Below are 14,833 nucleotides of genomic sequence, written 5' to 3' on the forward strand. Positions count from 1 at the left end.
TGATGACTTTCAGTCCAGAAATTTTGTGCCTACGAAAATTATCTCGATGAAACACGATTTCAATGATATTTCGAGACACAAAATAGTGGGAGGGATGTAAGATGTTGAAATAATCATCTCAGCTAATTTTCATAATTTATGACTGCGATCTATATCACTGTGTGGTGAGGAACATAAACCTGAAACTCTAATATTCTATATTTTCTTCGTCTTATTTTCGATTGTGATGATTTGTCCACCATTCTGTTTGTTTGAAATAACTCTTAAGCTGTTTATCAACGTCAACTTCAACGTGATGTGGTATTGCACTTTTACACTTTTGAATTTGAGTGCATCGAGAGATTTCACTAATCAATTTTACAACGCATCTTACGCTACAACGTGTGAAACTTTAATCTCCAGTGTAATTGTCTTGTAGTTCAACTAAAAAGGCTACTTTGATAATGCAGTTGAAGAAGTTCGGTTGACTCATATCATCACAGCAGTCATCCTGCTTTTAGGTGTTCAGTGAATGTCTGTCCGTGTTGAGCGTGCAGGTTACCTTGACTCCCTGTTAGCGAAAAGTTCGAACTTCAGTACTCAAATGTACAGACACAAGCAATTTCTGTTTCCCACTGTGTCAATCATCTGTTCCTTGTTGTGTTCCAACATCGCCCAGCCCGACAACAGACTCGACTGGGACCTCAGTTGGAAGCTCGTGCAAGAACCTCAGCTCGAAGACGATGACGTAATAATGATCCCTTGTCATCCAAGGCAGAGACCCCAACGTGGTAGTCATAACTGGACACGGGTTTTTACGTTTCGACGTCGGAAATTCTGTCGTTGCTGTTAACGAGGCGCTGGTTTGGCACGAATCGGACTCCGCACCACGCCACAACAGGGAGGAGCAGCCAGGCGCCGAAAGATATCCATGATGCCCCCTGATTTCAAAATAGGGAAAAAGAACAAAAATAAAGTGACGTCATTGTCAGCGTAGGTCACGTGACATGTTGTGGTTACAGAGAAATGCTGAAAGTTAATCAGATTTTTTTATTCAATGCAGCACAATGTACATTATACGAACTTGGTCAGTGAGCAAAGATGGTAGAAGTATAGTTCCGTTGGTTTTTGGTGCTTGACTTAAATTCTCTATTGGATGAGAGTTATCCTTAAAACAGGATCTACTTATTCGCTGTTTCGACCAGTGTATTCTGGAAAAAATATATATGGTGAGCCGGGAACTAACGTAGCCACCACATAAACATTCAGAGAACGGCTGGCAGAACTATGTTATAAGTGTTGTATAGCTATTTGGCAGTGGCGGATCTAAAAGTAAGTGTGTGTGTGTGTGTGTGGGGGGGGATAGGCAGTTTAGCCCACCCCTTAGCTCTTTTTTTCCGTTGTTTTGTTTTGGGGTTCAGGGGTCCCCCCCCCCCCCTCCACCCCCTTGGCTCTTTGTTTTTGTTTTTGTTTTTGCTTGTAATTGAGTTTTGAGAGAAGTGGCAGAAAAAAATGTGACGACCTTTTTTTCTCTCTCTTGTAATCACAAATATAACGCATTAAAGGAGAATGATACCCAGATAATATACATAATATGTGTATTAAGAGAATGCAGCAATATTAGTAAAACACGTTAGCGAAGTTTGAGGAAAGTCGCACATTCCGTTCAAAGGTTACGAATTTTCAGAGTTTTGGGGCAGCCATCACTGGATGAGAAGACTACAACTCTTTGTGACGTTATGTACGGAAAACGACATAAAGAAAGTACATGTATAAGGAAAATCCTGCATTTTTCACTTTTCTAGTGTAATGAAAGAGTATTTAACTTACCTCAGGGGAATTATCTTATCCTTAACATAATTATGTCAGTAACAAGTTGAGGGAATGACCCTGTGTACATTTCACGAGAAAGTATAGTATACATTTTAATATCGATAATTACGTGACGTTACGAACTATATATAGCAGTCTTCCTATCCAGCGACGATGCACCGAAATTGCAAAAATCCATAATTTCTCAACGGAACGACCAGTTTTCCTCAAATTTCGCTGATTATGTCCTACTAATATTGCGCATTAAAACATGCATAAATTTATATTTAAATTCATAGATAAGCCACATACTATATCAGAATAAAATTGATGTGATTTTTGTGTTTTCATTCGCTATCAATACGCTTTGAATTCAACGATCTATACATACACTATTTTTTTTTTGGTGAATTTTTTTCCTTTGTCAGTTTGTAATATCTTAGAGAGCAAAAATCAAAGTGCTCTTGACTGATCCACATCTAACTTGATTTTAACGTTTATCCTTGAAGACAACTTGGCATTTACCTGAATAAGGTATCCATGGGTGATATCCAATGTACGGTAACATACATTTCATGGTATTCGCTTTACCGAGTAAATTTAATCTTTCTGTTTAAACTAATGGAAAGTGGATGTGCGACATATCTAAGTGTAAGCAAACTAAGAGATTACACATTTTTCACTTTATCTCTACATTCCTTTGACATACAAGAATATAACAACAAGTCAATTGAACAAAGTTATTGAGTAAAATTGAATTTAACAGTGGAAATAAGAGCACAATCAATCTTCATCTGTAGGATATGAGGTGAACAGGAAGAAGTATAGGACTGAAACTCAGTGACGAATTAGAAGAACCAGGCGTATAGTCGCCACCCTTACTATGGCCGTTTCTAAGAGTGAATAGAACCGGGATCCGTTCAGGTCATCCAACCACGTGATCCGCTGATAATCTGGACAAGTTTTAGGCCAACCGCTGTAGAGAGAGAAGAGAAAGAACCCGGCTGCTCAATAAATCTTCATAGAAGTTTCTATGCGAAACGTTAGTTCATAAATAAACATTTACGAGTCTACACACGGATGTATTTGCGTGCAATGTGTACAAACTCTACACGTTATGATTAGACGTAACGAAAGCGTCTTTTAAAAGGCATTATCTACCATTTGTGGATGAAACAAAACCCCAGCTTTAGTGCTTCAGCATTGCTCTAAATGTGTGTTAGGGATGAAAACACTATTGCAAAAATTTTAACCATAATAATCAATGTTAAGCATTGTTAAATATACAAAATATGAACAATCGTTATAATATAAGATTGTTTCTAGACTAAACCGTCTACAGTTATGGTTGTATAGTGAGAAAAATAGTGATATCTCCTTTGATATATTTTCGGCTTTCTTGCGAAAATTTTATATGGTAGGATGTTTTGTGATGCAACTGACCTGCACATATGCATCAAAAAAAGAATGTGAAAATTCAAACATTTTTAAAATCACTGCTCCCAATGTTAAACAGTACCTTTAATTATCACAGATCTTAGGGCCCTGTTTTATGAAGAGTTAAAATTGATTATATAGTTGATTTCAACTGTAAGTCTATGGCAGCCTATGTGGTGAGGAAATTTAAAATCGATTTTATCTTTTGATAAAACGGGGCCCTGATTTATCAAGTACCTGTACCATAAAGATACAATCATGACAGAGAACTACTTTCAAGCCAGGAATAACATTCTAAAAGAATCATGCTGGGTTCATCTTGTAACTCTTAGTGCTTCAATTACAGTCAAATCTGTCTATAGCGGCCACCCAAGGGAGACGAAAAAAAAAAAACCCGGCCGTTATAGATAGGTGGCCGCTATAGACAGGTTCTTTAACATACTTTTTTTTTTGTCTCGCAGAGGGAATTGTTTTTAGAAGTCGTATACGGCAGGTGGCCGCTATAGCTATGTGGTCGCTAAGACAAATTTGACTGTATATTATAGTAAGTGTTTACCTGTTTGGCGGTGCTTTATCATCTAGTCTTTTGCAAACTGTATTTAGGCCAACAGTTAGAATACAAGCGGCCATCAACACAAGAGTCCAGCACAAGGCGTAGAAGGCCGTGTAGGCAAGAGGAACGAAATTGCTGTCACGTAAGATAAAACGAACAAAAGAGTCAAGGATGTTCGATTCCTTTTGTGTGATTAGAATTAATTCATTCATTTCTCATTTATTTCATTTCCAACAATGCAAAACATTTACATAGAAAAAAACAACACAATACCATTACAATGTAGTAACAAAGAAAAATACGTGAAATTAACAATACTACGCATCACAAAAGCAGATGAAATTGAATTAAAATCAAAGATGCAGGGAACGGAGGAGACGTGCTGAAGATTATTCCGTAAAAGCTGCAGCTTTCTGCAAACTCAAGACGTTTGTTAAACTCTATTAAAACTTTTGCCTTTCTGTCTTAATTATGATTCTAAAAAATGACTAAATTCTTTTATTTTCGGATACATTTATCATGAGAAACATGCTATATTGCTGATGACTATAATAAACACATACTGTATCTAATCAAAATGTAACTTGTCCCTATTTGTACTGATTTCAATATGATATACACATAAAGAGCTTTAAGACCCAACTAATAGTGATAATTCTGTGGCATTATTTTTGTTTAAGCAATTTCGGTTGCAGTGATATCCCATAAACCTCTCTCTTATACTGTGACTGTACGTATTGTTAATAACGAACCTTCTTTTGTGTGGTGATGACCATAGGTTATGACACTTATTAAATGTCTAACAATCTGCATCATATAATATCTGTGTCGATGGTGCTTTACCCCTTTACTCTTTATCTAGTGATACTTTACTGGGACATTTTTGTGATAACATGACATTGTCAATACATTCTTTTGTGATGAGTGACTATCATTAAAATCACTGTTAAGCGTGAGCGATAGTTTTACATCGTACACTACATTGTTGGGCAGTGGAGCGGCATAGCCGAACAATTGTGCATTTTGTGATAAAAGCACCAAATTTCGTACACAATCATGTTCAGATTGAATTTAGACATTGGGCCATCGTAAACAGCGCCCTCAACGTCCATGACAGCCATTTTGAAAAATGGCTGCCATAAATGACTTGTTTTCCTAAAATTTACTAATTTTAGAATAGAAAAGTCAATAAGATTTTGGTCACAAATGGGAAATTACATTCAAAATAAATCTAGATATTGGGCCATCGGAAAGAGCCCCCTCAACGGCCATGGCAGCCATTTTTCAAAATGGCTACCATGAATGTCTTTTTTTCGTAAAGTGATGCAGACGTCAATCAGAATTTCCACAAAGGTGGAAAATTACACTCGAACTGAAATTGACAATAGGCCATCCAAAAGTGCACCCTTAACAGCCATAGCAGCCAACTTGCAAAACAGCTGCCATGGATGCCCCCTTTTTGCAAAAAATTGCTTTTATCAGAAGGAAAGTCAATAAGCTTTTGCAAACAAGTTGAAAATTATGCTCAAAATAAATTCAAGTATTCGGTCTTCTTAGAAGGTGCCCTCAAGGGACATATTGACCGCCATAAATGCCATTTTTTTTCAAAATATTTGCTAACTTCAGAAGGGAAAGCTAGTAAGAGTTTTCAAACAAGTTGGAAATTACATTCAAAATGAATTTAAATATTTGTCCATTGTTAATTGCGCCCTCAATGTCCGTGACAGCCATTTTTAAAATGGCTGTCTAATGTGCCACTTCTTCGATGATTTTGCAAATCTCAACAGGGAAAAGTAAATAAGATTTTGTCCATAAATGTTAGTTACATTCAAAATAAATCTAGATATTGGGCCATTGGAAATTGCGCCCTCAACGGCCATGGCAGCCATTTTTTGAAAATGGCCGCATAAATGCCATTTCTTTTCAAAATGCATATTTCAAAAGGGAAAGCCAATCTTTGTTGCTGTTGTTGTTGTTGTGTTTTTTTTTTGCAAACAAGTGGAATATTAGGGCATACATCCAAAATAAATCCAGATGTTGGGCAATTTGAAATTGTGCTCTCAATGGCTATGGCAGCCCTTTTTTTTTAAAATGGACACCATAAGTGCCACTTTTTCATTTAAAAAATTCTAATTTCAAAAGGAAAAGTCAATCAAATTTTGTTTATAAATGGGATATGACTTTTAAAGCAAATCTGGATATAGGGCCATCGGAAATTGCGCTCTCAACGGTCATGGCAGCCATTTTTCAAAATGGCTACCATGAATGTCTTTTTTTCGTAAAGTGATGCAGACGTCAATCAGAATTTCCACAAAGGTGGAAAATTACACTCGAACTGAAATTGACAATAGGCCATCCAAAAGTGCACCCTTAACAGCCATAGCAGCCAACTTGCAAAACAGCTGCCATGGATGCCCCCTTTTTGCAAAAAATTGCTTTTATCAGAAGGAAAGTCAATAAGCTTTTGCAAACAAGTTGAAAATTATGCTCAAAATAAATTCAAGTATTCGGTCTTCTTAGAAGGTGCCCTCAAGGGACATATTGACCGCCATAGATGTCTGCTTTTTTGTTGAAAGATTTGCTAATTTCAGTTCAGTTCAGTTCAGTTCAGTTCAGTTTTTATTTCTGCATTTCAAAATCAATACAAATCAACAAATCAACAAAATACTTACATAGTCATTTACACAGCTAATATTCGTAACGTTTGGATCTTACATACATTTTCTTTTTTTTTCAAGAACGAATATCATATATGAAAGGAAGCAATAGGAAATGATAAAAATGAAATGCAGGGGACCATCATCATAAGCTAAGCTTGACGAGGAAGATGGCCCCAGAGATTTTCAGAGAGAAAATCAATGAAATTTGTACATATGTTGAAAATCATATTCAAAAGTAAATAATATACGAGGCCATTACAAATGGCACCATCAACGACCATGACAGCCATTTTCCAAAAGGCCACTATAGATGCTATTTATTTCTTGAAAATTTGATAATGCCAGATGAAGACAATAACATTTCTTGTACAAATTGACAAATGTACAGCTAGCAACTGAAAGGGGCTTAATTCATTGAAAAATGATGGATTTAGTGCCTTTTGGAAGCAAGCTCCAAGCAAGCTCCTCAAATACATTGAAATAAATTCAACTTTGAATTTGAATTTGAAATGTAGATATTGAGCCACCATTCAAACACCGTCCCCAACAGCTATGGCAGGTCTTTGTCAAAATGGCTTCCACGCACTCTTTAAAAAAAATTGCTTAATCCGGAAGGAGAAAGCAATAGAATACTGCTAAACAGCCATTATATCTCATGCAATCTGTGTTCAAAGAAATAAAAATTTTAAAAAGTTTCTTTGGTGGGTTAGTTCTAAATTCATGTTTTCAGTTTAGTTCTAAGTGCAGTATTTCGCTTGTGACGGCTAACAGTATGGCTATCAAAGGTATGTGTTTTTATGGAAACATAGCAAGTAAATTAACTTTTTTCGTAAATTGAAAGGCCATTTTTTCGTATCAGTCTTACGAATATCTAGGAAGCTACATTTCAAAATAGATCTCCGTCATATAGTCCCATATATTGAATGATATGGTGTTACTGTCAAACTTAATACGTAGCGCCATTATCCCTGGATATTCATACTACTATTTTTCTGAAAAATTTTCACCTAAAATATGCATTCATCAATAGTGAGATATAACGCTAAGCATTTGCCTTGTTTATTTTAGTTGTTCCTCAAATGATCTCTTTAACACCATATTTCAGATAATGTCTCTGTGGGCATTCTACTACCTTCTCCTTCTGAAATTAAGTACATTTTTTCAAGATAAAGAAGAAGAGTGTATTAGCCATTTTGACAAATACCTGAAATAGCCATTGAGAACACACCTTTTGATGGCTCAATGTCTAAACTTCTTTGTATGTAATTGTCAACTTGCGCAAAAATGTTTACTGTCTTCTTCCGGCATTAGCACATTTTCATAAAAGAAAATTGGCATCTATGGCAGCCATTTTGGAAAATGGCTCCAATCACCGTACTTTATTAGCATTTTTTTCTTCTTTAAAATTTTGCGAATGAACAATTTCTAGAGTTAATGCAATATAAATATATTGTTTGATTTTAAACATGATTTTCAATTTATGTACACACTCATTTGTTGACTTTTCTTTCTGAAATTACCATTTTGTTTTAAACAAAATGATTATGACAATGACAGCCAATTTGGAGTATGGCGGCCATGGCCGTTGAGGGCAGTATTATAATAATCTAATACAAATATACATTTCGAACATAATCTTCAAATTGTGTTTAAAATCTTACTGACTTTTCCTTTTGTGAAATCAGGAAATTAAAAAAATGGAATCCATGGTACCCATTTTGAAAATAGTTGCAATGGCCATTGAGGGCGCTATTTACAATAATGAAAAACATAAGCACAAGGTGTATTTCAAATGAAAATTTTTAATTGAGTGCAAGATCTTATTGACTTTTCCTTCTGGAATTTGAAAATTCAGAGAATAAAAGTGGTATTTATGGCAGCCATTTGGAAAAATGGCCGCCATTGCCGTTAAGGGCGCAATTTGTAATGGACCAATGTCTGAATTTATTTTGAATGGTACTTTCCACTGGTTTGCAAAAATTTTATTGATTTTCCTTCTGAAATGTTTAATTTTTTGCGAAAAAAGGCATTTATGGAGGTCATTTTGAAAAATGGCTGCCGTGGCCGTTGAGGGCGCTATTTACGATGGCCCAATATCTGAATTTATTTTGAATGTTATTTCCCACTCGTTTGGAAAATCTTAGTGATTTTTCCTTCTGAATTTTTTTTTTTTTTTTGCGAAAAATGGCATTTATGGCGGCCATTTTGAAAAAATGGCCGCCATGGCCGTTAAGGGCGTTATTTACGATGGCCCAATATCTAAATTTATTTCAAATGTTATTGTTAACATATGTACGAAATTTGGTGCTTTTATCATAAAATGCACAATTCCTTTAATTTTTCAAGCTATGCCGCTCCACCCACAAGCTTCTGTTATGATGCTATATACCTCCAGCAAGCGCCTGTACACAGGTGATATTATCTCGTGCAAGCTTTCATATCGTGTCGTTGCAGCATGATACCATTACCGAGCAAGCCTCTGTATAAAGCATGCGATCTCCTGCCTTATTCAGTGATGCTAAGATTTCGGCCAACCTCTCAGCTGCCCTGAGTTTTGCCACAATCCAGCACACTCCATTGCATGACGTTCATTATAAAATACTTTATCCCATTCCACACTTCTTTATTGAGTGATACTCTAACCGGCAAGCTTCTGCATTGAATTATGTCATATAGCTCACCGTATCTCTGTGTTGTGTTACAGAGTTTAGCCCAGCACACATCTCATATCGATCTCATATATTTAGTACAGCAGTGTAATTCTCGGTCGAGTGAAACTTAAACCCTGGCACTATTCGGCATTTCACGATCCTTAACGCGGCACACCTTTCTGGTCAGTGATACCTCACTCCTGCGCTCTTTTTTTTTTTTTTTATTGAGTATAATGCCCTCCACCCCAGAGCGCTTCCGTACTCGGTGACACACCGGTCAGGTGAATTTGTTTATTGACCGATTCCGTGGCCAGGCAGCACTATTGAATTGAATTGATTGTACTTCGGCTGAGTAAATATATAATGTATTGCATGATACCAAATCACGGTAGATTTCAGCTCGATTGGGTGATACCTGAGCCCCTTGCAAACTCCTACACTGAGCAAAAAATCTATTCTAAAAAACACTGCCGTACTGTCAAGATTCTGTGAAGTCTTAGACTTTTGTATCGAGATAATTTGAGAATGAGAGGTGGTAACCGAAGTGCCTGATGCGGAAGCTGAAAAATCACGGCGACAAAATCCCCACCACCAAATCTAATATCATTCTGTTATTACTAAGGAAGTAGTGCCAACAGTTGTAACAAAAGTAGCAGTACTGGTATAGTGTACCTATAGTATAAGAAAAAGTAGGTGATGGCAGTAATATTATATAGTACTGTATTATTGTTACTATTATTATTATCATTATTATTATTATTATTATTATTATTATTATCATTATTATTATTATCGTTATTATTATTATTATTATTAGTAGTAGTAGTAGTAGTAGTAGCGGTAATAGTAGTAATATCGATAAAGGAGACATTTTGATATAAATCAGAGCAAATTATAATCATCACAAGGTACAGATTTCCTGTCATCATCGTCATCATTACGGCCAAATTTGAATTTATAGAGTTATTTTTTCACTTTTATTTTTTTTAGAAGAAAACAACGAATTGGATGGTGGATGAGACAGTGCGGGCCCTGACTATCACAATTCTCTGCGGGAATTCTCCCTTTCTGTGGAAAAGGAAAAGGCTCGGTGAGTACATAGCGGCGACTGAGGGGGTTAATATTTGACAGTTTGTAAGAGTCCTCATTAAGAGAACACTTACCTTGTGTGTCGGGTCTTGTTCATCAAGTACCGAGCTGTAAGGACCATTGCAGGGAGGGTGAGACATGACACTACTATCTGCAGGAAAAACAAACGAAGAGAGGGAAATCCCAAGCATTTCAATGGATATTTAGTCTTGGCATCGGTCTAGCAATCCGGGGGTCTCGGGTTCCAATTCTGTTGCAGATAATAATCTTTAAACAAATGTTTAAAAACAAAACAAAAACCCTGAGTAAAAAAAACCAAAACAGGTAAATTGAAAACCTGACTATATTGACAATTGCGACTAAGTAATGATTCTGAAACTCAGTTGCCTTAGCCTCGATTCATAGCGACCTAAATCATCTTGTGCCAGATTACCACCACGAGTAAAATCCACTTAAACCACCTACGATGGAAAGCAGCAGATGAATTAGAATTAGGATTTGAGATAAAGGATATAGTTTGATAGATAGAGAGAGGTGGAGGGAGAGAGAGACATAGGGATTTGGAAATAGAAACAATAAAGAAACTATACTGCTACTGAATTGTATAAGACTGCAATTGATCACAAGATTTACATCCGTCGTATAACTCAGAGGCTGTATGGGCGTCGAACGAGCTTTACGCCATATACAGAAATACAGGGCCAATGAATGATTAGGAAGGAAAGGTCAGGGGAAGGAAAGACAAAGTGTCACGGCACAGTGTAAAACTGGAAAAGAGAATTAAGGATCACCTCACCTGGACAGCGACGATGAACTGGCAATTACTCCTAGAACTGAAGAAGATCACGAATCGTGGTTTGGAACTGAAAAAGTGCGGCACCCCATAGAGAAGGCATTCTCCCTTGAAGTCTTTCTGTGAGAAGATGGATATCAGATCAAAAGCAAGCAAAGTAAGTGATTACTGACAATAATTTAACATCGAACATACACACAAAATCTGTAATCTTAATGAAGCTGCCTAAAGATTATAATTATTGAAAATATTATAAAGGTTATTATTATTTTGCAAGAAATATCTGTGCACCATCACTTGATTTGTGGATGGTATCATTTATCACTAATTTGAGTATGCCGATTAATTTTCAGTGAAGACACTGCAGTTATCAAAACTTGCAGATTAATGCTATGAACCTGTACATACTAGTCAGCCAGTAATGGTGTTATGTGCAAAAGAAGAAATGTACATATATATATATATATATATATATATATATGTATATATATATATATATAATATATATATATATATATATATATATATAAATAAATAAATATATATATATATATATATATATATATATATAATGTATGTGTGTGTGTGTGTGTGTGTGTGTGTATGCCTGAATTTAAAACTGTGGACTACGTCTGGAATGTCATATCATTTATAAAAGTGTAAACTGTTCTAGATCATGATATATAGATTCAACGAGAGCAGCTCTAACAGAATAACCACGCCTAATGGACAATATGAATTTGAAGAATATTCAAATCGTCTTTGTAAACATTGTGGTGTGCATCCAAATTTTGGAGGAAAGTATATACAGCTCTGGGAATTCGTATACTTCTTTTTCTTGTATTGGAACTGAAGGACGCCTGAACCGAAATAAAAGGAGAAGGAAATCCAAATAGAGCAATGATTAATCAATACGTGAGCCGGAGGTACTTTGCTCGAGGACAATTTGATAAATCCTGTACGATTGACAAATCTGAAGCGTCACGAAAAGTGGCAAAAGAGCGGAAACAAAAAATGAGGGCTTCTACCTACACCTCCAGAAAATTTAGAGTGATTGAAGACGAAAATAACTTGTCACCGGAATTAAAAGTTTGATGGATGTATGTTACCTGGAGGACATTTTCCATTCCGTCCCTCCTATTCAATGAGCAATTGGTCAAAATGCTGCAGGCACATAGCTTTACGGGTTCTCCTTGTTTCCTCTTTTATCCTTCTCATAGAGCCATGGACTGCGTTCTCCATAATCTACAGCTCATCCAATACTTAAACACGGTAACCAGAGCATTATATGTTTGCAGGAACAAAGGGAAGGCAAAGAAAGGGAAGGATACAGTTTCGCATACCGATATCCCCGCTTGGTTATTTTCTTATATCTTTTATTTAATTCATATATTTGTTTGTTGTTCTTTTTGTTTATAGACTTTTTTTAGTCTGGGCATAGCTCACGAATGCAATGCGTTCATTCACCGTATATGGAGAAAAATATTGAACGCAATAATCCGTCAGAAGCAATTTGGAAACACTCATTGTATATACCGTGCAGAGGCAAGATTGTGGAAATCCCTGCCCAGTGACATATCTACAAGTAGGACAAAGCTCATTTCGACAAATTTTTTGTAACTAGAAAAAAAAGTACCAGATAAGGGGAAACAAATCGATAAGAAGCTCTATGAAGAGACATAACATGTCGAATCTATTCTACTGACCCAGATTTGTATTGTAAATATTGAACATTTGTCCAGGTTTGTATTGTTAACATAATTTATACATCCGTATTTGTATTGTAAACATCTATATCAAATTTCTAATAACGAATGGTTAAAACGATACGAAGTAATAGCCTTGATTAGAGATCATGCTCGTGTAATTCCACTTTATTAAATGTGCACATCAGTACGTTTGTATTACGTATACATTTGCATGTGTTTCGTGCTTACGCGTGTTGGATGATTAACGACTTGTTGAATAAGGACCACCCCCCCAAAAAAAACAAAGCAAAACAAAACAAAAACAAAACAAAACAAAAAAAATAGAAATGTCGCTACGGCGACTGGTATGCCTCCGCCCTAATGTATAATTCTCCTAATAGGTCTATAGTACGTCTTGACAATGTATGTTGATAGTATCATCTAATAGGCAAAAATAGAAAAATGACATGTTATAATGTGTTGAGTGTTCACTTTCCTTGAACTAGATTAAATTGGATGAATGGCTACATTTCGAAGAGAGCATGTACTGGTATTTGGGGATTTGAGGACTTTTACATGACTTTTAACCCTTTATAAGTCTCTGCATTGGGCAATTTCAAGGTATAGAGAAAAGATTTAATTTCTGTATCAAATAGTAAATTGTTATGATTTTGACCTGGCCTTTGACCCTTGACCTTTGACCCTATGACCTTACACTTCCCAAGAGAATCACTGTCTGGCAGAACTTGCATAAATGTTAGTTTCATGATGATACCTTCAGTCATTTCCGAGATATGGAGGAAGAAGTGAAATTTAGCACTTTCACTTGACCTTTGACCTTTTGGTCGTTGACCTTCTTGGCCAAAAAACTTCCCAGAGAACCTCTATTGGGTAATACATGTGTACACCAAGTTTCAAGAAAAATCTTGCAGGCACTGCAGGCAAGTTAACCTTGACCTTTAACCCCTGATCTTTGACCTCACGACTCTAAAATTCCCTAGATGATCACTGTCAGTCAGTCGTGCATACCCACCGTGTTCCAGGAAGATTCCTGGAACCATTTCGGAGATATGGAAAAAAATGAAATTTGAACATTTCACTTGACCTTTGACCTTTGAAATTTGACCTCATGACCCGAAACTCTCACTAGAGAATCTTAATTGGGTAATACATGTATGCACTATGTTTCAAAAAAATACCTTCAGGCATTGCATATATAGATATGGGGGAAATAGTGAATTTTTGAGCATTTGACCTTGACCTTTGACCTTTGACCTTGAGCATCGGGATCTAAAAGTTGATAGGCACGATAGGCACAACTTCACCTCCTCATACATATACCTGCCATGTTTCATTAGGATACCTCAAACGGTTTTTTAGTTATGCTGTCAACAAAATTGATTACCGGTGGACGGATGGACGGAAGGATGGACGGACGGAAAGACGGACGGACGAACGGACGGAAGGACGGACAACCCGAAAACATAATGCCTCCGGCGACACTTCGTGGCGGAGGCAAACGAATGATACTTGCTTTATTCGATATTGTTGCTCTTGTGTTTGTCACACACCACACACACACACACACACATATGAAGTTAGGTTCATCTTAATATCATCCTCTCAAAGATCACCATGCACTCCCCACAATTTATACACTTTTTGTGAATTAAATTTATCATTTAATGTCATGCACTCTCTAAACTACGGTTAAAAAAAAGCAACGTCGTGATGGAGAAGACTTTACATTTATACATTCAGTGTACTTTCAGAATAAATATCATCGTCACAATCATATTATATGGGATATGGTTGAGGTGACCAATCAGATAGGAAATATCAAAACATGGAATTTTGTATTCTGAGATTCATGACTTCCTTGTTTCGCTGTTTACTTTATGTCATGAGACTCTATAGAGAGCATTAAGACATATTTTTTCTCCCTCTCCTCTTTCTCTCACCATAGTTTCGCACACTCGTAAAGATTTTGTTTTTGTTGTTTTTCTCTCACTCCGTCATCTCTGTCAGTTCAACCCTGCTGGAAAGAACACTATATCCCACAGTGTGAAAGACAAAGTGAAACACTGTGTTAAGACATTGTGAACACAGTGTGAACTCTCTTCACACTGTTAAATTCGAGCGGTTTAACATTGCGAACACATTGTGAATCA

The 14,833-nt window shown here is 36.3% G+C and overlaps 1 protein-coding gene across 1 annotated transcript in view; it reads right to left on the reverse strand.

Annotated features, from left to right (window-relative positions):
* Positions 1-798: 798 nt before the first annotated feature.
* Positions 799-14,833, reverse strand: part of LOC139735956 (transmembrane protein 179B-like) — a gene marked incomplete at its 3' end in the record, with an annotated part of 55,999 nt that continues 41,964 nt past the window's right edge. The window contains exons 2-6 of the mRNA XM_071646709.1: positions 10,978-11,094; positions 10,256-10,332; positions 3,785-3,916; positions 2,674-2,767; positions 799-920 (exon numbers count right to left, since the gene is read on the reverse strand). Coding sequence (XP_071502810.1) covers positions 799-920; positions 2,674-2,767; positions 3,785-3,916; positions 10,256-10,332; positions 10,978-11,094 — 542 coding nt within the window. The remainder of the gene's footprint in view (positions 921-2,673; positions 2,768-3,784; positions 3,917-10,255; positions 10,333-10,977; positions 11,095-14,833) is intronic.

Source organism: Diadema antillarum, unplaced genomic scaffold (genome assembly GCF_040938485.1).
Source record: "Diadema antillarum isolate AM-2024a unplaced genomic scaffold, OU_Dant_1.0 seq00000615_RagTag, whole genome shotgun sequence".
NCBI lineage: Eukaryota > Metazoa > Echinodermata > Echinoidea > Diadematoida > Diadematidae > Diadema > Diadema antillarum.